Raw genomic sequence first — 27,568 nt, forward strand, 5'->3', positions numbered from 1 at the left:
CCTGGCAAGAAGACACTATGTTAGACCTATGGATTTCCAGCAAACCTGATGTATGTAACAAATCAACAGGATCCAGAGGCCAAAAGAACTAAAATTTAGGTTTCAGGCCTAGTAAAGTAATATTTCTGTTCATTTGAAAAATACTTACATGGTTTCTGTCAATTTAGGGGCCTTCGTCTCAGTATTTGCGCTGCATGTGACCTGACCAAAATGTTCTGTTTGGGGTATCTCTGGGCAAGGATCCCAGGAATATTGTTGACACTGAAGCAAGTCAGAGGTGAGAGCAGTTGAGAACAAAGAGGTGCAAATGTAGCAGATTTAGGAGAGGGAGACAGAACATGGATGAGACACATGAAGCATTTGGTTATAATTTTTTAAGAGAAAAATGAAACATGACTGCCTTTCAAAGGGAAAATTTCACTTGAATATTGAAATATATTGTAATATTGAAATATATTGTAGTAATATTGAAAGCTGGACAATGAAGAAAGCTGACAGGAAGAAAGTAGACTCCTTTGAAATGTGGTATTGAAGGAGAGTGTTACGGATACCATGGACTGCCAAAACAACAAATCTGTGGGTTATAGATCAAATCAAGCCTGAACTGACCCTAGAAGCTAAAATGACTAAACTGAGGCTATCGTATTTTGGTCACATTATGAGAAGGCAAGAGTCACTAGAAAAGACAGTCGTGCTAGGAAAAGTTGAGGGCAGCAGGAAAAGAGGAAGACCCAACGAGATGGATTGACTCAATAAAGGAAGCTACAGCCCTCAATTTGCAAGGCCTGAGCAAGGCTGTCAAAGATAGAACATTTTGGAGGACATTGATTCATAAGGTCGCCATGAGTCGGAAGTGACTTGACGGTACTTAACACACACACACAATATTGATCTGATGATTTAATGATTAAAGTACTCTGAAGTAAGTTAAGTCAAGTTGGGAACTAAGAAACATAAGGAAGCTTGATGATGGGCTTTTAAATAAGGCTGTTACAAACTGTGGAATAACCTAATTTCCTAAAGTATAACACTACAGTCTCCTTATGCAGTTAAATTCTCTTGCTATGTGTTCACACTGCCTATAGAGACACATGTCTATTCTACAGTAAATATATTCCCTGTACATCTGTGGAGTCTTAATGTTTTCAGTCAAGGGACCCTAAAAGACACTTTGGGAGAGCTCTCACTAAAGCTTGATCTCAAGAAGGAAGAGTATTTTCTGACAGTGACTACTTGGACAGGTTTGAACCCAGTACAATATCCAACATCCCCAGTCATGTCACTTATGATCTAAGATATGGTATCACTGGTGTTAGGAACAGTAGTTAGACAACTTCCTAATATTCTGAATGAGCCTTGTGGAAGGTGACCCAGAACTCATTCAGGGATTGAATTCCTGGTATTTTAAGGGGTAACGGGGAAAACCAAAAAGGGTGATGTGACCTACACTGAATAAGAGGAATCCACATGGAATTTGTGTGTTTTCCTTTAATGTCAAAATGAGCAGGCAAAGAGTTCTTGCCAGGTTCTACATGTCTCAACTGGAAAAATCCAGTTCTGGTTGTACAGTATATTTGGCCAAGATGGTGTCATCTTATGGTATGAGAGAGGATACCCTGAAAGGGGTTTAAGTGTAGGAGCAGAGCTTTGGAATAGTAGGGTAGGGAAAGAGGCCTATGGCCCCCTTCTCTCCAGTCTCTTTTTCAGGTTATCCTCTACCTCCTTTGGGACAGACTACTCCAATTGAATGAGAAGTGGCCAACTCACTTTATTGTCGTATTGCTCTTGGAAACTGGTGAGATTGCCATAATTTGTAATCTAGTATTGTGGAGAGTTAGCATTGAAGAGTCAATATTGAGGTAAGGTGTGTTCGAATTTATTAATAAATTCTGTTTTGAAGGGAATTTATCCTCTTGAGTTAAAAGGAACAGTTGAGAATTTGACTTTTAGAATTTTGTTGTTTTATGGATAATTTTGTGGGATTTGGCAGAATTTGTCCTCTTGGGTTGAGGAATCTGTAATAAGAAGTTGAATTGAAGGAATAAACCTTGTTGCCTTAAAATAATTGTTTCACAGCTGAAATAAAAGTAGTTAAATTATATTTGGATTGTGTCTTGTCCCTTTCACATGGGATTTTGCTTCTTTTGCACTAAGGTTAAAAGATCCCTTATAATTCAAAATTAGCCTAGGAGCTAACTGACTAACAACTGACATCTGACACACAATACAATTAAAGACAGTCAGTCTTGGGAGCTTTAAAATGCTGGTGGTGGTAGAAAATGCCAACAAGTCGCCACTGGTTTATGGTGACCCCATAGGGTTTTCAAGGCAAGAGACATTCAGAGATGGTCTGCCATTGCCTGCTTCTGCATAGCAACCCTGAACTTCCTTGGTGGTCTCCTATCCAAATACTAACCAGGGCTGACCCTGCTTAGCTTCTAAGATCTAACAAGACCGGGCTTGCCTGGGCCATCCACATCAGGGCTGTTCAAGAATGCTAACTATCAGCAACTTATCCTTGCATGACTCAGTATCCTGCTAGGCAAACTGCACTATAGTTACCATGTGGTGTTGTCTTAGACAATGGCTTATAAATCTACCCTGTCCTTTGTTTCTTTCTTATCCATGCTCTGCACACACTTTATTACCCTTTTTATATTGGACTCACACCGTAAGAGACCCCTCCTACCATGCATTCCAACCAAAATACTGTTTTTCCCCTGAATGTACTTGGGGCTCTACCAGGCCAATCTTGGTATTCCTCCATTCTTCAAAAGTCCAAGTCAAAGCATACTTCATGCTACAGGGAATTCCTTGCCAGGTGCACCTTTATCTCATCCTTCAGTTCTTCTCCATACCATAACCATCCCATGCAACTTATTAGGCCATCTGTCAAGAGACTGTCAGCTTCTTTTGATAGTTGACTTAAAGTTTATCTCAGCTTGTTTCTGCTGTATTTGCTGGTGATAAAATAGCTCCACTCTGGTTCAGGTTTAGAACACCTACAATAGGTATCTGGCCTCTCAACACTAACCATCCTAAGTCCCTGTTCAGTTGAATTCCAGTGCAGCAACTTCTCCCTAGAGCCCCTTTTGAAACTCTTCTGCTGAAGTACTGCAGCCTTCTGATCTAATACTGAATGTCCAGTGAGGTTGGAATGCCCCCCTCAATTTCTGAGAGCTTGCATTTTTAATATATGATTTGTGTCCATTTGTTCTCTTATTCAGAGGCTGTTCAGTTTGGCCAGTATTAATAGCAGAAAGGCATTGCTGGCATAGTAGTAGGCAACTTTTTGGATCCAGTTTTGTCTTTGAAAAACACTTGTTCTCGACCATCAAAGTCAACAGTATTTTTGTTGGCAAGCCATTTGCTGGTTAAGCAGTGGGGGGGGAGTGGAAATTTGCAAGTCATCACTGACTAGTTTTAAAGGGTATTAGTCATGGAAATATTAGGAATGAAAAGATGCTGAAATAACTTTCCTAAGACCAGAACAGCTACAAATGAACCTGAAAGAGCCGTTTATTTAATTTTTTTAGTCTGTTTTGCATGTGAAGCATTACTAGGGGTAATAAAAGAAAATATTAGATAATTGTTTGTCTAACAATGAGGCAGGCAGCCTGTGGTTCTTAAACTGTAAATGTCCTCACACTTCTTATGTAAAAGACAAAAAACTGAGATATGATACTATGCAAATTTTTCTATGTTTACACCTTATTCAACTACAAATGCTTTTATTGGTGAACAGCTGCACTAATAATCCATCATGGATAGCCTATTTCATTCATCTGACGTTGCTTGCCAAAGTTCACAACACAATGCTTTTTTTCAACTTTCTTCTACTTAACCCTAGAACACTGAAGGCCAATCAACTGAATTTCTGGCATTTTAATCATTATATGCTTCGAAGGTAGTATCTAGGAATGTTTCAGAAGAGGAGCAAAGGTTGCTGTGAAGAATCTTGTTCTGTCAGCTCTAAGCAAGGAAGCATTTCAGCATTTAGACATTCTGGAGATAAATGTGTAAACATTTTTTCCAACATTATGGCACTTAAATGTTTGTGTGTGTGCTTGGACTTTGGTTTACCCTTAACAGGTTTATCTGGACAATCCATTCAGGGTGATTGCATAGATACCTTGTTGACGTGATCAGTGCAAGGTTTCCTTCTGCTGTTGGGGCAGAAGACAAGCCTAGACAGCAACCAGCCCCTTGATTAACAATTGATGCCAAAGCAATAGAAAAGTCTCATGTACTCATGAAATGCTCTCCAGGGACTGCTATACTGTAACACACATTATGAACACTATTTCATAGGATTCATCTGTCTTGTATGTATTTGCTCCAGTTGTCTACATGCAACTTTTCTGTTTACAAAGATATCCTGAGTGGGGGCAGAAACATTTCTTCCCATGCTCACGCACATAGTTTGCCATGGCATTCCACAGAAAACTGCCTCTCCTGACAATCCATATTCCACATATAGGTGTCCCCACCCCTTTACTTATATATGTCCATTGGCAGAGAAAAGAGACTCCCAGGTTGTCAGCAGGGATCCCCACGGTCCATAGGAATACGGGTAGGAATATTTAACATCTTAGTGTGTCAATGTTTTTGCAAGTATATGCAATGCTCTGTGAGTTATCCCAATTGATTTAGCCATAGGATTTCTGATAACATGTACACAGTCAGTTTGAACATGATTTTATATATGACCATATATAAAGCATACATTTGGGGGAGGGGGACAGCTCCAGTATTTGATGCCAGTACTTTTCTAGTGCATCCATGTGATTTTCCCCATGTAAATGAATGGCTGCCATTCATTCACATTAGGAAAATGTAGTAGTACAGATGGAAGGCAGTGTTTGAAATACCTGTCCACCTTGTGTTAAGTGCCTTCAAGTCGCTTCTAACGTATGGTGACCCAATGAATTAATGACCTCCAAAATATTGTGAACAGCCTTACTCAGGTCTCGCAAAATGATGGCCTGGCTTCCTTTAGAGTCAATCCATCTCATATTGGGACTTGCTCTTTTCCTGCTGCCTTCAACTTTTCCTAGCATTATTGTGTCTTCCAGTGACTCTTGTCTTCTCATGTGACCAAAGTAGGATTCCACTTTATCCAGTCCTGATCCGCATGGAACTGGGATAGATGAAGATGTAATGTATCTTGACAACTGCCACCCACTGCACCACTCAGGGGTCCCTGCAATATACAGATCCTCCCTCTTACACACATACTATAAAGACAGGTATTTCACTAATAATATGAATAAAGTTAGTGAAATACGATCCTTTTCTGGTCAGTAAGGCCATGGAAATGTTTTACAGAAGGGGTGTCCAATCTTTTGGCTTCCCTGGGCCACGTTGGAAGAATTGTCTTGGGCCGCGTATCAAATACACTAACGATAGCTGATTCATAATGTTTTAAGTAAGTTTACGATTTTGTTGGGCACCATTCATAGCCGTCCTGGGCCGCAGTTTGGACAAGCCTGTTTTTTTAAAGCTTACTGTTCACATTCAGACCCACAGGCCTGGTTGGGGGGGGGGGGGAGAGCGACCAATACTCTTGGGATCAATCTTTTTACACATCCACTTGGGGAATGCTAGTGCTAGTAAACTCATTGACTGTTGTGTGGGCGTGCGTAAAGTGCCGTCAAGTCACAGCCGACTTATGGCGACCCCTTTTGGGGGGTTTTCATGGCAAGAGACTAACAGAGGTGGTTTGCCAGTGCCTTCCTCTGCACAGCAACCCTGGTCTTCCTTGGAGGTCTCCCATCCCAATACTAACCAGGGCTGACCATTGACTGTTACTTCCCAGTAAAGCCTCGTTCTGGGCCTCTGACGGCGCTCGCCCACCGCCGCCGGAATGCCGAGCCCGGCCCGAGCGCGCGTGCGCCGCTGTGGGGCGCCAAAGAGGCGCGAGTGCGCAGCGCCCCCTCTCGGCCGCTGGCGAAGCGACAGGCCTCTCCGCGGCCGTTTGGAGGGCCCGAAATGGCGGCGACGGGAGGCGGCGGCGGCGGCGAGCATCTGGCCTGGCCCGTGACGAAGGACGGAGCTGCTCGTTAAAGGGAGACCATGAAAGTGCGTGGGGAGGGTGATGACAGAGAACAAGTGGCTGAAGCGGCTCCGGAGGTGGGGGGGGGGAGGGGGGAGGGGGGGGGAGGGGGGAGGAAGGGGCCCTTTGCTTTTCCCTCAGGAGCACGCGGGGGACCCGCCACGAAGCCGTATGGAGGGCAAGGCGAAGACGCGTGCCCGTGGTAACGGGCGGCTCCAGTGGCGACCGACCTCCCTCCCGCCCCCGGTGACTCACTCCGCGTCGGCTTCCGCGTCCCTCGGGATCGTGTTCGGACATGTCGGGCCGCGGCCGGCAGAGGCGTTAAGCCCAGACTTGTCCTTGGAGAAGTAAACAGGCGGCGCTATTTAAACGCAGCCCGTCCTTCATTTTGGAGGGGCTCGTGGGGTTGAGTTTTTGCCTTCTCGGTCTCCGCGTTGATCTCGGGTGAGGCATCGGGGAGAATGAGGCGGGCTGGTTGGGGGGGGGGGTGCAGCCGTTCGGCCTGGCCGCGTGGGCGCTCCCTCCCTCCCTCCCTCTCTCTCTCTCTCTCTCTCTCTCTCTCTCTCTCTCTCTCTCTCTGCGGCCTAATGGGAAGTGGTCGAAAGCTGTGGCCGACTCATCTTTTTCATGCGAGTTCGCTTTTCTTTCCCCGCAGACAAATGTGCAATACTAAGATGGCCTCTTCCGCCGAGCAGCCCGCCGCGGGTACATCCGGCATCAGCCAAACGGATCAAGAAGCCTTGGTCAGTATTCCCAGTGGGTCGCCGTGTTAGTCTGTCTGCAGTAGTAGAAAAGGGCAAGAGTCCAGTAGCACCTTCAAGACTGACAAAAAATATTTTCTGGTAGGGTAGGAGCTTTCATGAGCCACAGCTCACTTCTTCAGAAGAAAGCTCATACCCTACCAGAAAATATTTTTGTCAGTCTTGAAGGTGCTACTGGACTCTTGCCCTTTTCTACTACTGCAGACAGACTAACTATTTCTCATCCATCCTGGTTGGCAATTTAGAATGTCTTTAATAGTAGTAGTAGAAAAGGGCAAGAGTCCAGTAGCACCTTCAAGACTGACAAAAATATTTTCTGGTAGGGTATGAGCTTTCTTCTGAAGAAGTGAGCTGTGGCTCATGAAAGCTCCTACCCTACCAGAAAATATTTTTGTGAGTCTTTCAGGTGCTCCTGGACTCTTGCCCTTTTCTACTACTTGGTCAGTATTGGGAGGGGGGCGCTTTTGGGACGAGGTGGCTCGCCTGTTCGGTTGCATTTTGCTCGCCGCGGTCACGCAGAGGGTTCCTTTTAGGGGCTTAAGAGCTTGATGTGCCTTCGCCTTACTTTTGAAGGATAACGGGAGGCCTTTAAGGGCACATGTGCGGTGAGTTAGTGTCGCACCCGTGCTACCTGCTCTCCACTTGTGTCTTCGGCTGAAAGTACAAGTAGAGCCGCAGCCCACATACTGCTGTGACAAGATTGGAAACTCTCAAAAGGTTGTTCAAAACCTTGGCTGAATGTCCAGATCCTGCCCACTGTCCCAATTTTCTTTGCACACCTTCAGTGACTTGATAGCCCAGTTCAGAGAAGTCAGGGTGCTGCTGCAGCAGCCCCTGTTCCCTACCTAAGAAGGCTCAATTAAATACAGTTAGACTGGGTGGAGCCTGTATTCTATATGTACACTTATGTATGGAATCCTGATTGCTTGAAGAAAGCCCTATTTGGACATGTTGTATGTGAGTGTAAGTCACAGCTGACTTATGGTGACCCTGTAGGAAAGGGATGTTGAACTCAATTGTTATGAGGACCTGATATAAATAAAAGTCACTTATTCAGGCCGGGCCATTCCTTGTCAGCCCAGATCGGGAATGGAGGGGGTGGCTGGCTCTGCTGGCTTGTGGGCCAGATAAGAGCTCGCAAGGGGCCGGATCCCGCCCTCGGGCCTTATGTTTGACACCCCTGCTGTAGGGTTTTCAAGGCAAGAGATGTTCAGGCTCCATGTAAGTGTTCATCTGAATGCATGTAGATTCCCTGCTTCCCCTGTTTTGTCCTTACACGCTTCCTGGATATGTCATCTGGAAAGGGCTTAAGACCATGCATGGTGTAATGGTTATTAGTTCTGGACAAGGAACAGCCCACCACCACCATCAGTGGTTATAAATCTGCCTTCTGCATGTATATCATAATGTGCTGCAGTTGTACTTGCATACACAAACAACAGATTTGTATGGTCCTTCCCATTTAAAGCCAGAATGTTGCATGAATTGTATGTACATATGTATGTAGTGCTCATACCTGTTCATTACTTTGTATGTGCAGGATCGCATACATACACACCCATTTCTCTGCCACCTACACAGGATTCCTGTCTGAGGGAGTGTGTAGCCAGGCTTACAGTTCTGAAGCTACATTTTTAAATTGATGTTTAGATAGTAGCTATAAATTCTGAGTTTTTAAAACTAAATATGAAGCCTTTGTTGGGTGTGTATTCAGTATATTTGTGTAGGTTCTTGGAGAATTTGCCACTGTCATAGCAGTAAAATTAGTCATGTTAGAAACTCCGCAGTACTAGATCCTAAGTTTCTGTGCTTCTTGAACCCAAGTGTGCCTATTTAAGTGACTTGTATCTGTATCTCTATTTTCAGGTTAAACCCAAGCCACTGTTGTTAAAACTTTTAAAGTTTGCTGGCGCCCAAAAAGATACTTTTACCATGAAGGAGGTAAGTCATGTTATTGGTAATAAGTACAGCAGTAGGTGTCTATTGCACTTTTTTTTTTATCCACAGGATCATAGTTCTGTATTGCTGTCATACTCTACAAGAATGATTAAAAGTGTAAAGCTGGAACAATGGGTTGGGAGTTCATATGTGCTTTTGTCTTTCTGTAGAATGAGAGCAGATCATTTAGTAACAATTAAGTTATTGGCTTCTTATAACTGCAAAATGGACATAGTAATAAGCATGTAAAATACATAGACTAACAAAGGTAACAGGATTATGACCGATGGAGGATGTGTCTGGCTGTCTAAATTGCAGTTGCTCCAGGAGGCTGTAGTTGGTGATTATTTGGCTTTACATAAAAGTTTTGCCCTCACTGCAACTATGTCCCCAAATGTATTCTGTCCGTAAGCACGAATGGCAGCAATTTACTTATATGGGTAAATGCTAAGAGATAGTTGAAGATATTACCGGAGTGGTAGCTAAACATGCTGTCTGCTTTTGTGGCCTTGAGAATCAGGTGTCATCCTGTCTGCATAGCCCTGCCCTTCATCTGCATAGACTCATCCTGGGTTTTGTTTCTTGGTCATGCTGCATTGTAGTGGAATGTTATAAATAGGTTTTTAGTTTAAACATACAGTGATATTGAGAGCAGTCATTAATAAAATGTGCTACAAATTCTTCTGCATTGATTCCATACTGTATGAGCTAACGTGTCTGATGTTTGACTGCTGTTACAGGTAATATTCTATATTGGTCAGTATATTATGTCTAAACATCTCTACGACGAAAAGCAACAACATATTGTCCACTGTGCAAATGATCTTCTGGGTGATCTCTTTGGAGTACAGAGTTTTTCTGTGAAAGAACACAGGTACCACTATCTCTTATGACTTCTTAGTGAATGCTTAGTGCATATGTTAACTTACAGCTTTCCTGGCATATTCTTAAGTGCTAGAGAAGTAGGTGGCAGAAAATTCAGCTGTGTGTTTGCATCAGTGAACTCCATCATAGTCTGCTTTTGGCTTCTGTAACTGGCTGATCTCAGAATTTCTGTGAAGTAGATTATACAGCTGTTGTCTACTAAGGAAAATATTCTTTGCCTTTATTCTTTGGAAATGGCGTATTGACACTGTGCATACATCTGATGTGTGTATCATTAAGAATACATTGAAGATGGGGTACACAGGATGCAGCTTTTTATTACACTGAATTCTCCTTGGTGCATTGATGGCTTCTGAGTGTGTGTAAGCATAAACCTAATTGCATGTACAATTCTGACACATCCAGTAATTTTCCTATTCATTGCTGTGTTGGGGTGAGCTTTGTACTTGCATTCCTGTTGCACTTAATGAATGGCCCCCTGCTTTGCACTGAAAGAGAGAGCCTCGTTATGACCTATCAGAAGTGCACTGGGTATTGTCTACCCCATTCCCTAAACTTAGTATCTCCAGGTCACTGATAAAGCAAATTTGAAAAAAAAGTTTATTTACTCCATCTTTACTGGTGAGGTTAAATACACTTAGTGTCACAACCAAATACTAAACAATGATTGTTGGACAAAGTTATTTTGAGATTTACTGGGTTAACATATGGTTCTAAAAATTTCCAGTCAAACTGCATAACTTCTGGAAGTACATGTTCTTAGTAGTATAAACAAAAGAATTAAAGCATTAAGATGGTGAAAGTGAATAATGGAAGAATTGTTGCCCTCCCCCACATCAGAACAGCTAGATTTACTTATTACTAAACCAATATCAGTTTGATTATTTGTCCCATACAGGACCGAAACTTGCAGCGTAAGACACTTTTAAAAAAATAATCCATTTTATAGCAAAGAGATGGCTTATCATAAAGTTGAAATGTGCCCAGAGCTTGAGGTCTTTTCTATCCCAAATATTTTGTCTAGTTTTACCCTAGGAAACTAAAATTCTTTCTGGATGACTTACAAGGACTTCTGGATACTTATCTGGGAATAGCAGTTCAGGGCAGAAAATAGGCAGTTATGTCCTACCAGGCCCTTTAGTGATAGACCATGCAGCCCCGTATTAAATAGAGGATTGTATTTACTTTGGACAATGTAACACATGACACCACTGCTCAACTGGAACTCTAGCAGCTTTTGCAGGACTTGTGGGCCTCTTGGACAAGAGTTTCATCCTAGCATAGTGCATCTTGGTTTGATGCTTGCTCATTCATGGTTGTTGATCGCAAAGACCAAAAAGTCATGCGTTTATGTTTAGACCTGATTCTGATTTAGTGAATTTTACCGATTTCCTTGTGATGTGCACTGCCTGAGAGCCAGCATGGTGTAGTGGTTGAGAGCGGTGGACTCTAATCTGGAGAACCGGGTTTGATTCCTCACTCCAGTGCATAAAGCCAGCTGGGTGATCTTGGGCTAGTCACAGTTCTCTCAGAACTCTCAGCCCCACCTACCTCACAAGGTGTCTGTGGGGAGAGGAAGGGAAGGAGATTTTTTAGCCAATTTGATTCTCCTTAAAAGGTAGAGAGAGTCTGCATATAAAAACCAATTCTTCTTGTGATTCTGTATTTATTAATTTAGTTCCTCAGTGGATTCTGTGGAGTCTTGCTTTCTGTTTGTGGAACTCTATGGTCTAATATGTTAGCTACATGATGGGTTTTATTTCAGTGCAGAGACTGGAACTAAATTGCCTTTAATTGCGTTGTCACCGTTCCCCTTGGCTTGTGACAAGTAAACTGATACCCAGAAATTATGCAAATTAAGCTGGGGGGGTTGAAATAAGTGGGGATAAAATCATTTACAATATAGTCAAGGTGCCATCTGTATATAGTATGTTAGTTTGGGTTTTATAATAATTATGTTTTTAAATTTGTTTAAAGTGTGTGTGTGTATTGTCAGCTGCCCTGAGCCCTGCTTTGCCAGAAAGGGCGGGGTACAAATCAGTTAAAATAATAATAGAAATTGGCGTTAAAATGTATTTACTGGAAGCAGGGCCAGCTTTTTTTTTAAGTAGCCACCCTAGCATTCAGTCTTCATGTTATGAAAGTATTCTAATCTTTAGAGTAACTTTATAATACTAATATCCAATTTATATCCTTGAAACTAAAAAAAAGTGTTATCTTTCCCCAGGCAATTATATTTGATGATTTCCAAAAACCTAACAACAGCCAATCAGCAAGGTAAACTAATTTGCTATAATATTTTAAGATTGTTGTTGCTGTTTATAATAGAAGTTTTTTAAAGTCTTTTTTTTTTAAAGTCTTGTTGGATTAATTCTGTTTGGAAGTGTACTTGGCAGCAAACTTTATAGCAAACACCAAGATATTGGAGGTGTGCAGGAGCAATGACTCCAAACATTGCAATTAGAGAAATCCATTTATCCTTTCTTATTGCAACCAGTGTAAATTATCTTGTCACTTGTAACTGATGACAGCATAGTTTTGATTTGTATTACCTTAGCTAAAGCAGATTATTAACTAGCTATTGGGTTATTCCCAAAAATTGTCAATAAAATGAGTGCTTGGTATGTAGAACCAAGAAGACGAAAAGTTGGTTTTTATACCCACTTTTCTCTTTAAGGAGTCTCAGAGTGGCTTACAATTACCTTACCTTCCCCTCCTCACAACAAACACTTCTGAAGTAGGTGGGGGGTGAGAGAGTTCTGAGAGACCTGTGACTAGCCCAAGGTCACCCAGAAGGCTTCATGTTGAGGAGTGGGAAAACAAAGAGTCCACCATTCTTAATCACAACATCATGCTTGCTCCCAAGCCTTCAGAATTTGTCCATGGTGCACCAGGCAAATTATGTCAGATATGTAGATAGGCAAATGTTTTCCTGATTGACCTGGTATTTGTAATATTTCCCCTCCCAAATTTTCATTTTATTAAATGTATATCCTATCCTCCCCAGCTAAAGCTAAATGACTTCTCTATCTTAGTTCTTTGTGTTTCGGTTGTGGAAGTTGTTTCATGCTGAACTTTAGATAGTATATTAATGTAAGCTTAATTGATCATTCTCTTGTATATGTTACTGTATTTTAGCTTTTCGGGTGTCTGTAAATTTGTCACAATACTGCATTGTTAAATTAGGACTCTGAGGAATTCATATTCATAGAAAATCAATGTATTAATCCACTTACTCGGAAATGTATTCTTGAGTTGCCTGCTGTTCCTCTTTAGTGATTTCCAATATGTATTTTTTTTGAAGACTCTAGTAATGTTAACACATCTTCGAATCAGTCCAGGTCCCTGCTAGAAAACGGAAATGCTATAAAGGTAATTTCAAGCATATGGTATTCCTATATTAATACTCTTTCAAGTGTAATATCTAGAACAGTTATGTTTAATCTTTATGAGGAGTTCTGCTTATTTAGTATTTTTTTTAAAAACAGGAGTCAGTGCAAGAGTCAAGTGAAGCATCTACTTCTAGAAGGAGGGTACGCAGTGAAACAGGTAAGTAAAGGCTTCTTTGCCTGGGTTTCAGTACTTCTAGTAGTTCTCTCAGAGCAAGAGCGCAAGTCACTGACAGATCATAGAAAATGCCTGTTCGAGAGGGAAGATACTGCTGTTTCACCATGTGTGATATGAAGCTTGGCTTCCCTGAGGCTGCACTCCATACCTCCCTGGGTTTGTGGCGTGCTAGTGTGTAAGGAGTTGCTTGTTCCTTGAATTCTCAGTGCCTCTTCCATGCCCACTTGGATCCATCCACTTTTTCTCCAGAGAGAGACCTCAGGAAAATCTGAGTATGGCACCATTCTAGTTCTGGCCAGTTCCCATTCTGACTTGCATGTCTCTCTTCTACATGCTAATTACTCTGCTTTATTTGCTGCCCTTTATGAACAGCCCTGGCAACGCTGTGTGTGTCTTCAAAAGAGTTATGCCAGATCCATTAAAGGTCTTGTCTGTTTACAAATAGATATTGGAATGGGCAGTTAATTTTACACATTATTTGCAGGATGGGATAATCAAGTCAGCCTTCATTTGGAATACCTTTGTGTACATAAACAAATACACGGGTTTGACATGCTGATAGCTAATTTAATGTAATCCTAAAATTTCACTACTGGGCTTCTTTGTAACTGCCTTGTTAAATGTGGAACTCCATGCCCCAGGATGTGGTGATGGCTGCCAACTTGGAAGGCTTTGAGAGGGGAGTGGTAGTTCATGGAGGAGAGGGGTATTCATGGCTGCTAGTAAAAATGGATACTACTTATTATGCATACCTATTCTCTCCAGGATCAGAGGAGCATGCCTATTATATTAGGTACTTTGAAATACAGGCAGGATAATTCTGCTTGTTTGTGAGCTTCCTAGAGGCACCTGGTTGGCCACTGTGTGAACAGACTGCTAGACTTGATGGACTTTGGTGTGATCCAGCATGGCCTTTCTTTTGGTCTTGTTTGTCTGAGGGCAGAGTACTTATTTCATAAGATTTAATGGAGAACACTGAATTTACTGGAGGCTTTCCCCCCAGTCTATGCTGAATTACTATGTACAGAATGTTTCCAAATGCTGAGTGGTTGCAAAAAGATCTTAAGGCTTCTCTTATCTAAAATATGCTTTATCCTGCAGAAGAAAATGCTTTAGAAGACCCTGGTGATGAAAGACAAAGAAAACGGCATAAATCAGACAGCATTTCTCTTACATTTGATGAAAGTCTCTCGTGGTGTGTAGTAAGTGGATTATACTGTGATCGAAGCAACAGCAGCAGTTCCTCGGGCTCTGTATCAAGTCCAGTAAGTAGCAATGGGCTTTAATGCTTTTTCCCCCCCTGGAAATCTCCCACACTGTAAAGGTCCTCTAAATAAACAGCTTATGTGTTTAAAATTGTACCACTGCAGATGGGGAATAACAAGAGTGGACCCCCCCCCCTTTAAAAACAACACTGTCTGCACATGGAATACTTAATGCCAGAGAGAAGCATTCTAGCCTAGTCTTTTCCATGATATGCAAGACTTCTGTGTGTTCGATATTTTTTCCATAGGGTAACATTCAGTCATTGACATAGCAGTATCATGAAGGGTGTAATTGGCCTTAAGTGTATAGGAGTAGTTGTTAGTTTTAACGCTTTCCCCATGGTCCTTCACCTAGTTATGTGGCAGAGCTAGCCATTGCATAATGGATGTGAATTAGCCTGTGCTTGTTCACCCACATGGGTTTTCCTGTGTTGTAAAGGAGAGACAGTGTGTTGTAGTGGTTAGGAGCACTAGTTTGGAGAACTGGGTTCGATTCCCCACTCCTCCACATGAAGCTTGCTGGGTGACCTTGGGGCAGTCACACTTCTCTCAGAACTCTTTCAGCCGATGCAGAGGCAGGCAGTGCAAACCACATCTGAATGTCGCTTGCCTTGAAAACCCTACGGGGTCACCATAAGTCAGCTGTGAGTAGATGATACATACACATATTGTAAAGAGCTATTGCCGTTGCAGCAAAGCTTTCCATATAGAGTAATGGCATATTTTTGCATGTTGGTATGTGTCCAAATACCAGTTCTGAGTAGGGACATAAATTATAATAGATTCAGTTATTCTGTTTTAAGGCAGGTTTATTCCAGTTATTACAAGTGATTCTTCTCATAGATTGTATGAAAACTTATGCTCATCTTCCTATGGTCTCTACAGCTGTTAACTTCATTTACTGTTCTTCTAGTCCAAGCTGATTAAAAAGACATCTATGCATTTTTGTCTCTTTTAGGATAATAATGCCAATTCACTAAGTGGAAATTCAGATTGGTTAGACCAGGATTCCATTTCAGATCAGTTCAGTGTTGAGTTTGAAGTTGAATCAATGTATTCAGAAGACTACAGCCCTAATGAAGATGTACAAGAACTTACTGATGAGGATGATGAGGTAGGTGCATTCATTGGTTAGAGAAAGTATGGACCTGGTATTAGAATGCCACAAGTGCACAGACTTTAAGAAGCTGCCTTCAGGCCATCAGCCCACCTGGCCAGTTGGGCAGGCAGTGCTCTTTTTGCCTGAAATGTCAGGGATTCTTCACCCTGGGATCTTCTGCATGAAAAGCATGTGTTCTACTCCAAATGTGATTAAATTGTGAGAGCCATTTGGATAGTATGTTTTGTTTAGCATTCAGGTGCTGTAGGTGGTCTGACATTAGTTGAAAATTCACCTTCTTATAGAGTGCTTATGATAATAAAATAGAATGACCCCACATTAAGCTTAATTGACTCCCTGAAAACTGTGTCAGGCTCTAGTTAAGTTTCTCTACAACTGCCCTACTGGGTAGAGCCTTGTGAGAACAGTCATATTGTATTACAATATATATTTGGAACATTTTTTGAATTTCTATGTTTGTCATTTTTATGTATAATCTTCTTTTATGCATAATCAATTGATCGAGATTCGAGTCCAGTAGCACCTTAAAGACCAACAAGATTTACAGGGTATAAACGTTTGAGTGTCAAAGCTACTGAACTTGAATCTAGCTGATCTGCTACACACAAACACAGTTATACCCTCTGAAACTATCTTCAGATCTACTTTGTCATCTTTTCTTTTGGTGCATGATTTAGGGTGCCCTGTTTGTTCCCCTCCAGCATTTTCTCTGACTCCATGTACATAACAGCCTGAGGTTCTTGAAAGAAGGCTGGGATACAGATGGGGTAAAATTAAACTTAGTTCTGTGCATAGCCAGTCGCTTTAGTGTGTCAGCAGAGCACTTACATTGTGTGAATCTCTGATTTCTTGGTAAAAAAAATTTGCTAGTCTTTGTAAGTTTCTGAAGTTGCTTTGGAAACATGAAAAAGGGTCAGAGAAAGGGTCAAAAGCGGGGAAGGCTGACTTGCATGCCCTATTTAGGTTCCTGTGTGTCCTCTGCAGCTGCTGTTGCTTCTGGGCTCCCTGATTCCACTCTGTTTCTGTTCCACTTCATCTTTACAAACTGTTTCCCCCCAAATTTCTACAAAAAACAGGTTCAGAATTTGAAAGCAGGATGCATAACACAGAATACAACTCTGCTAGTTGGGATAATAATTCTTTTACTGGAAGTGTGTATAGTTTCATTGGCATATGCCATATTCATTCTTAAAACCCCAAATCCTGCTTGGAGCTTGGGAGAGAAGGTTCACTTTGAAGCAATTTGTGTATCAAGCAATTTTAAGGGTCAAAAGGACCCTCATGTTTTTTTGCAGAATTGCAGCTGCATCATGCTATCTAATAATTGGTGAAAGAGGCTTAAAACGCATATGCAAATACATTTTGTGAAACATTTAAAAATTAATTTAGCTAAATTAAGCTAAACATTTTCTTCCATCAGATATATCAAGTAACTATATATCAGACTGAAGACAGTGATATGGATTCATTTGACGATGATCCTGAAATTTCACTAGCTGTAAGTAAATTCTTGGCTATGAAATGCACTGGTACTTTGGGGTGTAAGAAGCATTGCAGACTATTTTGGGCTATGCTGATTTAAAATGTTCAGTTAAAAAGAACAAGTCATAATGCATCTAATAGCCTGTTAGAAAAACTGGATGTGTTGAATTGTAAAGACAGACTATTAGTTTAGTCCATGGTGATGGTAAGTGCAAGTTATGACTGACCATTGCCAGGAGCATATTTTCCATGATATGTATCAGTTTGTCACCAAACTGTTAAATGTATTTGACATGAAAATTTGGAAAAGTGTAAATAATTTTAATTCTGTTCTATAATAAAAGTATTATGCACACATATGCTGTGTCCTGGACAGCTCTGGAGTATTTCTCCCCACTGCCCCAATTTCCCCCCACTCTATAATAAAGCAAGCTATCAACCCATTACATAAGAAATATAGGGAATGGGATGTTTCTCCATGTGGAGGGTGTTGCTTGACATCAAATAGCATTAGCCCATGCCTCTAAACTTGATCTCCTGCCATACATCATCCCCTTGCTAAAATCTGTTCAGCAAAACTGCTTCTGTTCCTCCTCCAGCTTCTTATGTGAAAGACAGGTTTCATTCCCAGAACTTGAGAGAGCAGCCATGGAACCTGTTCAGTTCTAGGGATCAGCTGAGTGTACCTTATAACAAAGATCATGCTATTCATCAAAAACTGAGCTCTTGCCATCAGCTGAAGAGGTGGTGAGCTGGTTCTGTCTCACTTCTCTTCCTGTGCTGTCTCAGGCTCATCGAACAGTCGAGCTTCTACCCCATGGAAGGAGGCCAGGCACCCCCTGAGTTCGGTGTACTGGGTCCCAGGGGAGTAATTTCCAGCTTGGGCCTTTTTACTCCCACTGACGTATGTGCAGCAAGAACTGAGTTCTTCCCAACCAGTTGAGGAAGTGATGAGCCCCTCTTGTTCCCCATTCTAGGACATTGTCCTCTTGGGTTCATTGAGCAGCCAGGTCATCAGCCCAGAGAATATTAGAGACCCCTTTGTCAGGCCACACTCAGGGTGTTACAGCTACCGTGGATTGTCCCAGGTTGTTTTGACACATGGTGGATCAAATGTTTTGCACCGGTCAGGTGTCTCTGGGGAGCTAGGTTTATAGCCATGCCATGGTCGGACCATTTTCTGCTGAAGGTGCAATTGAGTATCTCCCCCTTTGATGGAGCAATCAGAATAGTCCACCACTTGAAGGCTGATGGATCCATTTATGATTCCAGAATGCTATGGGGGGATTTTAAGAGTCTGAACAGTGACTTTGCTGAAGCCCTAGTAGGAATGCTATGCTGTTGGGCATGAGATACAGGGCTGCTTTCCCGAGAGAAGCCCAGCTCGATGGTATATCAAGAAAAAGTGTTGGGAGATGTCTTGAACATGGTTGGTGGAAATACCATGCTGAATCTGGTGCATGCACATTAGAGTGCACTGAAAAGTTTATTTGGTGGCAGTGGCACAGAAGCAGTATTCTCTGCCATGATCACATTGGCTGAATGGCATCCATAATCATTTTGGGTAATTCAGCATTGGCTCATATAATTTCACCAATAGAGGGACATTTTTGCATGGTTCTTTATGGGTTAGTTTCCTAGAGCGGCTGCAGACTCCAGTTTTTCAATAGGTCATGCAGTAGAGGCATCTGAAGCACTGTCTGGTTCTTTTACTATGGATAACTTCAGCTTGAAATCTCTGATCATGATCAGTGTTGGCAGGATCCTGGGTGCTGTGAAGACCTGTTCATTTGACCCTTTCTCCCTGCCAGGTTGTTAAAATCTTGCATGATACAGTGAGGGCACGACTGATGAGAAATATTAACACTTCCTTATTAGGTGCCCTCAGGAAATTTTTTTTTTTAAAAGGCCATATAGTTTAGTGGTAGTCTTAATGCACAAAAATAGCAAAATTAAACTGGCTGACTACTTACTTAGTTCTTACAGCAACAATGATGGTTCATATAGCGAAAGCATGGTGTTCCAGAGCATATGAGTATCTTCAGGCAGCAAAGGTGGAGTAAGTGGAGGATAAGGGATAGAAAGTACATAGTACATAAAGTAACATAAATGCTAAATCACAACTGTTTCTCTTCTGATTATAAGGATTATTGGAAATGCTCAAACTGCAATGAAATGAACCCACCCCTTCCTCGCCATTGCCCCAGATGCTGGGCTCTGCGGGAGAACTGGCTCCCTGATAAGAGGAGTGAGACGCCTCAAGAGAACAAGTGTGAGGATGCTCCACCACTAGATCCTGAGGAGGGCTTTGATGTTCCAGACTGTAAGAAAGGAAAAATAGATGAAGGTAAAGAGGTGGATGAAGCAGAACAAACCTCTGAATCTCAGGAGAGTGAAGAATACTCACAGCCATCGACGTCTAGCAGTTTGCTTTGCAGCAGCCAAGAAAGCTTGAAAGAGCCTGAGAAAGAAGAGATTGAAGATAAAGATGGAGGCACAGATTCAAACCTTCCTCTCTCCAGCGTAGAGCCTTGTGTCATATGCCAAAGTCAACCTAAAAATGGTTGCATAGTACATGGAAGGACGGGACATCTCATGTCATGTTATGCATGTGCAAAAAAACTGAAGAGGCGCAATAAGCCCTGTCCGGTCTGCAGGCAGCCAATAGAGATGATTGTACGGACCTACTTTTGCTAGCTGAAATGCAGCAAGGACTTTGCAACCTTGTTAAGGATTTCTGAAGACTGGTAATTAAGAGGAAATTTATTTAAAAGATAAGATATTTTGAATGTTTACAGAAGAGTTTTTATATTTTAAAATTTTCTCCTTTGAAAATTAACAGTATTTGCACTGAAATTGATGGACTCTTGAAAACATAATTTTTTTTGTGGATTGGTATCATTATCCTCTGCAGTTACATATCTATATCTATATAAGAACTTGTTAACAAAAGAGTTAAACGTAGTGCTTGTCATGAAATCACTTATTAACAGTTCTTAGTTCAGTATAGATCAAAATTGAAAATCAGATGTTTTCTGTAAATTATACATATTTCAAGAACACACAAATACTAGACTACAAGTTTTTTCTTACAAAAGTTGTATTTGCTTCCATTGCATCTTTTTTCCCCAGTCCTAATTTAAAATCACTCAGTGGTAAGGCCTGAGAGGGAAGGGAGAGGAGCAACTCAATCAATACTCTCTGGAGAGGGACGGTTTCTGTCCTTTCCTCCCACTCCCAGTGCAAGACTAATTCATCTTCTCTTGCCTCATGAGTTGCAGGCTGTGCAGGCTGGTGGTCTAGCACACATGCAAATTTGTTTAATTGGTTTATAATGAAGGGGTGGGGCTTAGCTTCAACCACCTCTTGGTTGACTGGTCAGCTACAATGGAAAGCGGCCTTTCCTCCTTGCCAAACTTCCCAGCTCCCATGGCTAAGACACGAAGGGGAAATTTGCTTTCGGAAGAGGCGGGGCTTCTAGCCTAATCCCAGTCTGTTATATGATAGAATATTTTCTTTGCTATATCTACACTTGGCCGTCCTTGAGAAGCATAGGCCCTTTTACTCCCAGAGACCGCCTCCCAAACTCAAGCAATTCAGAATTGGTCTGATCCCATGGGAAGAAAGAATAAGACGTGGTGTGAATAACTTTGAGTTGCACCTTTGTATATTTGTGGTAAAATTATAGGGAATTATTAAACTGAAAATTATTGTTTGTTTTGCCTTCAAATATTGTATGAAAAACAGGATTCTGGGTATTGATGTAAAATTCATTCTTCAGCTGTCCACATAACTAGAAAAATATGTGTCTTTAAATGTTGTGATCAGGAAACCAAATTTCTGGATTTCACACTCTTAATTAGCAACCCCATTTCAGTGTCCCTTCTGAAGGCAACTCTAGGGTTGGAAGAGGGATAATATGTTGTTTACTCCCTGCCTCTTCCCAACCTAGGGTTTCTAGCACAATGGCAATTGGTGGGAGACTCACCATGGAGTAGGGGCATATTTCCAACAACACACTGATGTCACTTCCGGTCTCACATCGGCACATTCGGATGTTGACAATCACTCCTCCCATTTCCCGCCATTTTTTTCCTGTCAGCCAGCTGAGCAGTGGTGAGAAGAGTCCCATCTGGGAATGGGAGATTTCCACTTGGCAGGCCTAGTCCATCCCTATACCTTCGCTGAAGGTGACTGTGGATCACTGTTTCTTTTCCTGTCTGCCCTCTCCCAGTAGCAATGCTATCTTCTCAAGGCTTGCTGGCTATGTTCAATTGAGTGAAGGTCAAGTTTAGAATAGTAGGCCTGGCCCCACCTGAATCTTTGGACAGCTTCTCTAACAAATGACTTAATAAATGTGACGTCTTTAAACTTATTATAGAACTAAGTACAACTAGCCCTGGTTTGACAATCATCTATTATTGTGAAACAACTGGTATAGTCAAGATGTGCCAGGTAAGCAAGCATTCTCAAAGGAAAAGAGCTCCATATATGTTCATTGGCACTTAAGATTAGTTACCCTGGAGAGGAAGGACCTCTCCAAGTGGTTAGGTGCCTGGTTGCTAGGAGTTCTAGAACAAAGTGTGGTAATCCTGAAAGATATCACTTTTCTTGAAGTTGGTGAATGTGGGTTTCTGTGTATTTTGCTGCAATACCAGTAGGGGGCAGGTGCATCAGATTCCATAGCAGGACTTTCTGAAGACCAGATCGTCAAAGATTGTCATGTGTCAAAATTCCTAGCGTGTCTCCCTCCACCTTTTCCTCTTTTTCATATCAAGAATTAAACATATGCTTGTCAGTAATCTGTACTGAGATGCAACTTTTTCAGCAGCTAGGCCATAAGAAAATTTTACCAGTCAGTCCCAGTATCCCATACTTAAGAGTACAGGTATTGAAATGTAATGGGATGCTCTTCTTTCCCAATGAGCCATCATGCCTGCCAGAAGCCCTTGCCTCAACTCACAAGAATCAAAGTTGGATGGAGTGTACACAACAGCCTGACCTCCAACTTGTAAGTCAGAACTGCTGACTTGTTTTGGCTAGAATGTAACTTCTGCTTTATAAGGCTGGCAAAGTGAAAACTGAACGCTTGAACATGTTAACTCGAATTAAGTAAAGTTGTGGCCAATATGAGAGATGTGGTTTCAAGGAAAGGGGCAACAAAAAATAGAATTACTGTGGAGGCTGAGTAGCTAGAGCCAATCAAATAAATAAAGCCCCCCCCCCCAGGTTAATCCATGTCCAAATGGTGAAATGGTGAAAAACAGCCCGGTTACAGCCATATCAGCTCAACTGCTGAAATATAAACTCTTCAGATCTGAAATGTTAATGTCTGTCCCTGGCTCTCTTCCTTCACAAGAGAGGTTGAAAACAGGCCAACTCTCCTTGCAGCAGTGGGTGTGGAAAATCCCTCTCTGGCCCATGTGAAAAACTGCAGGAATGTGAATCGCATGTTGCTTGTTTGGCATGGGCTGTGCTCAAGATGGCCCAGCCACTGATTTCTACTTTGTAGTCAAAGCTGGCACCTTTAGGTGTTGGTCTTCTTGTCTGTTCAAGAGTTAGACTTGCTACAGAAAGGTACAACAAGCCAATCAGTTTTCACCCCCTCAAGTAGGATTGGTTAATGATGGAAGCAGCTTTCCCTGTCCTTTCTATACTCACAGCTGGTTCTGCCAGTTGTTTCCTAGGAATATCCATTCATGTTCCTCCAAACTTAACTCTCTGAGTTCAACCAAGAAGTTTCATTTGTTAGAAGAAGAGTTGGTTTTTATATGCCGACTTTCTCTACCTTTTAAGGAGAATCAAACTGGCTTACAATCTTTTCCCTTCCTCTCCCCACAACAGACACCTTGTGAGGTAGGTGAGGCTGAGAGAATTTGGAGAGAACTCTTGACTAGCCCTAGGTCACCCAGCAGGCTTCATGTAGAAGAGTGGGGAAACAAACCCGGTTCACCAGATAAGAGTCCTCCGCTCTTAACCACTATACCACGCTGGCTGTACTAGCATTCCCCTCCTTAGCTATGCAGACCTAAGTGAGGCTGTTAACAATAGGACATTTTGGAGGTTATTAATTCATAGGGTCACTATAGGTATGAAGAACTTGATGGCACTTAACACATATAGCTATGCAGACACTCTTGAACAGTGGCACTTGGCACAAGACTTGAGTGTTATGAGCACGTACAGACATGCAGTTTTTGCCCACTGTGGAATTAGATTAAGCTCAGGGAAACCTGCTCTCCTAATTTGCAGCTAAAACCTACACTGACAACCCTGTTCTGACTGTTCCTGATTGACTAGTTCTTGTGCAAATCACAAAGCCAGCTCCCCCTTAATACAGCAGGGCTTTGCACTGTGCTGATGGAAAGATCGACCCAATCATCCCAAGGGTTACAAAATAATAACTGTATGAAAATATGTTTATAAAGTGCCTAAGAAACGTTTGCTCAGGTAACCCTATAAGAGCATGGAGAGGAGAAGAAAACTCAAGCGAACTATTCTACTTGCCTGAAACATGGAGAAAGGAAGGAAGGGGAAGAAGCAGAGCTCACCCTGCAGGAGGAAAAGCAGCATTTCTTCCTTGGTATGTCTATAAATTTTCTAATCAGTTCTACTCAGAATTCAATAGGTAGCCAAAGAGCTACCGCTTTCTTCAGCCAGCAAGTGAGCATTAGCTGTGCAGCACCAAAATAGTGGTGGAATCCTAGCATAGATTTGGTTGCAGGCAAGAGATTTGGAAACTTCAGACATTATCCTGTTCAGTAATTGAAATATTACCATCTTTATGATGACGACAACGCAATTAAATGAATATGCTGGTCTAAATAATGGTATTTAGTAGGAAAAGAAAATATTAAACTTGTACATTATAAACAATGAAAGATATAGTGGGTTTAATTAAATAACTTGGCTTCCAGTGATTCTTTAGCATGCTAATTGATTGCAGATGAAAATTATATTTTTAGTAATCTTAAATTGGCAAGCCACTTTTGAGTCATGCACTAATTCTGTATATTTTATTAATACCAGATTTGTTTATCAATTTTTGTAATTTGTAACAGTTTTTACAGTTTTATCAAGTTGGACAATATGATAAACTAACTTCTGGCTGATCTAATAGACTGTATTAATAAACGTGACTTGATTGCAGATGAATGTGATTAGGAGAGCTTTAAGAATTGTCAATGAAGTAAATTATTAGGATTTTGAACAAGTTAAAATTGTAATTTAAATAATGATCAGTAGTTGCAAGTTGCCAGTGAGTTGTAGCTTAAATTTGTGAGCAAAGAAACACACACCCTCCACTTAGTGTACTTCAGAACTCTTAGTGCTTTCTCTCTCATGTGTGTGCATGTGTCTCACAAGTACTGCAAAAAGGGAGAGCTGTAGTTAGCACTTAAGACAAGTGTACTTACCTGGGATTATCTTGTCCCCTATAAACCAGTATTACCAATATTCTTGTTCCAAACCAAGGATGACACACTCATGATCTTGTAACTGCTACCTCTCTAGTGCAAGAAAAATGCCAATGGAATGAATGGGCTGTGTAATCCAGGTTTTTCATTAGTATTTGTAATCTTGCCACTTACTATACTGAGAAGTAGCTGCTGTAGTAAAAGATTACCTTTCATTGTTTCAGATTCACATGATATCTGGTGAAAAGCTAGCAGCTTTAGGATTAATAGTCTGTAGGATATTATATAACAGCTGCTTTTCCCAGAATACAACATTCATTTACAATTTATTTCACACAATGAGGTAAATTATGGATTATATTGAAACAGCCAAAATTTATTGATTGTCAAGGAAATACTGCCCTGCTCATTAAGGTTTTTTTTATATATGCTGGTAAAGACAAGTAGTTCAAGTACTTTCAAAAGCACACGTGTTATCTGAAAACTGCATACAAAATATTAATTAAAATCAATATGTTCACAGTGGGCTTCAGTATTGTTGACGTATTTTCAGTATAACGAGGTGTTGTTGGGCATGACACAAACTTTGGTGCAGCTGATACATCAGGCAAAATGAAGTCATAGGTCAGGGCACTGAAATATTCTGTGCCATCTGGAACATTCAATATCTGAAACACTGACTTGTATCCAGGTGCTGTTGCCTAAAGACCAACAATGGGGGTGGGGAGAGAAGAGAAACAGTTTTTGTAGACACTTCATGCTTCAGTCTCATAATGGACATTATAAAAACAAAGCTACCTTCTGCCAAGTTAGACTTTCGGTCCACATAGGCCAGTACTATCTGCTCTAACAGACAGTGGCTTTCCAGGTCTCAGACAGGTCTTCCCAAGATATGTGGCGTGGAATGTTGAGCATGCACACCATGTACTTGTGCACATTTCTTGACCACAAACTGCTGCAAATCTATTATCAAGGTTTCTTCTGTTTGCCTAATGCATAGCACATTCATTAGAAAGCTGAGGAAATTCTCTCTATAGCCATGCAGGACTGAAGAGTATATTTGCAGAGGGGAGGGGGATGAAAATATAAGATTTTTCTAAGGTTGATCTTGTACATTTGATGAAGGGTTATTCCGGTAAACCCCAGAGCAGAAGGGAGGTAGCACTACATACATTTGTACAATTATAAGCAGAGTTCTTACTCTTTTTCCCACAGCATCACATTTGCAGTTTATCCCATAAAGTAGATTTTGACATTATTGTATCAAGTGTCATTTGCTTTATTATTGTGACATTCTGATAAGGGGAGGGTGTCACCTGTGCTAATGGTCAATGCTTCTATGAGCTACCATAGACCCCTTGCCAAAGATTCCCTCTGCCCCCCCCAATAAATGTATTTAGTCATATACATATTCACAGAAATCCACCCAAGATACCCAATTAGAACTAGTGTGTGTGTGTAAAGTGCCTTCAAGTCGCAGCCGACTTATGGTGACCCCTTTTGGGGTTTTCATGGCAAGACACAGAGGTGGTTTGCCAGTGCCTTCCTCTGCACAGCAACCCTGGTATTCCTTGGTGGTCTCCCATCCAAATACTAAACAGGGTTGACCCTTCTGAGATCTGACGAGATCAGGCTAGCCTGGGCCATCCAGGTTAGGGCAATCAGAACTAGTACATTGCTACTATCACCCAGAGGTACCCTGTCTGTCTTCCTCAGCCACTGGAATTTTGTACCCTTAATTGCCCTTAGAAGAAGAGTTGGTTTTTATATGCTGATTTTCTCTTCCTTTTAAGGAGATTCAAACTGGCTTACCATCTCCTTCTCTTCTGCTCCCCACAACAGACACATTGTGAGGCAGGTGAGGCTGAAAGAGCTCTAAGAGAACTGTGACTAGCTCAAGGTCACCCAGCTGGCTTCATGTATAGGACTGTGGAATCAAACCTGTTCTCCAGATTAGAATCCACTGCTCCTAACCACTACACCACGCTGGCTCTCTTAGTGACCTCTTATTTCATGTACCAGAGGAATTAATTTTTAGGCTGCAACCCAATAAATATCTCCTTTGCCAATAGAAGACACAATCAGTGCAGTAAAAGCCTTATGTTAACCGATTTGGAACACTGCTGTAATAACTGAGGAGGTAAGACTTAGACTCAAACATTAGGGTAAATTTGGAAACATGAAAAAAAACTTCATTCTTAAATTGACTTTTGGATGTCATTAAAAAAAGAATCCAGAATTTTACTGTTCACTCCTCAGAAAACACTACTGGAAGTGATTCACACAATCATAGAAGAGGTTTGATCAACACAGCAGTTGCATCCCATCCTAAATATACCCATCTTTCAATCAGACCCCTGAAAAACATTGAGCCTTACAAGGGGCTGCAACAGGAAGGGTGGGGAGCCCACCCCATGTATGCACCAAAGTGCTTTAGTGAATGCACACAGGTCTCTATGGATGAGGCAATATTTACTGGGAAAGCAGTTCACAGGGACAGAAAAGTATACTTACATTAAGTACGTAGACCCCAGGCAGGAGCAGAAGATAATATTCTCCATCTTTATTGGTCCTGTAAGGACATACGTGCCTCCTTCCTCTAGTCTCTACTATTACATCTGAAATAGGTTCTTCATCCTTATCCAAAACACGCCCTTTTACACCTATAGGCAAGAAAGGGGTGGGGGAGAAAGATAGACCCATTTCCCTTGCTTTTCAGCTTATGCAGACAAAATAAAGTGTTATTTTCTGATAAGGAAATCTAGTGACGTAGGTGGGCTCCTTTCTTACATCTTTTCTAGCCGCATCCAACAGATGGCATTTGTCTCTTAATCCAAGACTACAGTGAATCACTTGTGCTGTCTGAGGTCTGTGGTGTTCTCTGTACTGAAGCCTGTAACTACGCAGTTCCAATGTAGCACTGCACAGAAGCCTTGACACTGTAATCATATTTGTGCGGAGCACTGGGGTGAAGGAGTCCATCATGAGCGGATGAGTGTGTGCTTATAAAGATTGAAGAGCACAGTTTTATTTGCTAATGTAAAATATATGGTGAGATATAAAGCTAATGTCTGTAACTT

General features: G+C 41.5%; 2 protein-coding genes across 2 annotated transcripts in view; one reads left to right on the forward strand and one right to left on the reverse strand.

Annotated features, from left to right (window-relative positions):
• Positions 1-6,086: 6,086 nt before the first annotated feature.
• MDM2 (MDM2 proto-oncogene) lies at positions 6,087-19,971 on the forward strand. The gene is made up of 11 exons (XM_056846989.1): positions 6,087-6,132; positions 6,711-6,798; positions 8,683-8,757; positions 9,495-9,628; positions 11,867-11,916; positions 12,944-13,011; positions 13,128-13,188; positions 14,308-14,471; positions 15,430-15,585; positions 17,012-17,089; positions 19,219-19,971. Exons 1-11 carry the CDS (start codon positions 6,098-6,100, stop codon positions 19,768-19,770), a joined length of 1,461 nt encoding a protein of 486 aa, XP_056702967.1. The 5' UTR covers positions 6,087-6,097; the 3' UTR covers positions 19,771-19,971.
• A 4,990-nt stretch (positions 19,972-24,961) lies between these two features.
• The window catches only part of CPM (carboxypeptidase M), a 47,511-nt gene continuing 44,904 nt past the window's right edge, over positions 24,962-27,568 (reverse strand). The window contains exons 7-8 of the mRNA XM_056847265.1: positions 27,003-27,151; positions 24,962-25,189 (exon numbers count right to left, since the gene is read on the reverse strand). Of these exons, the coding sequence (XP_056703243.1) occupies positions 24,962-25,189; positions 27,003-27,151 (377 nt within the window). The remainder of the gene's footprint in view (positions 25,190-27,002; positions 27,152-27,568) is intronic.

This window comes from Euleptes europaea, chromosome 3 (genome assembly GCF_029931775.1).
Source record: "Euleptes europaea isolate rEulEur1 chromosome 3, rEulEur1.hap1, whole genome shotgun sequence".
NCBI lineage: Eukaryota > Metazoa > Chordata > Lepidosauria > Squamata > Sphaerodactylidae > Euleptes > Euleptes europaea.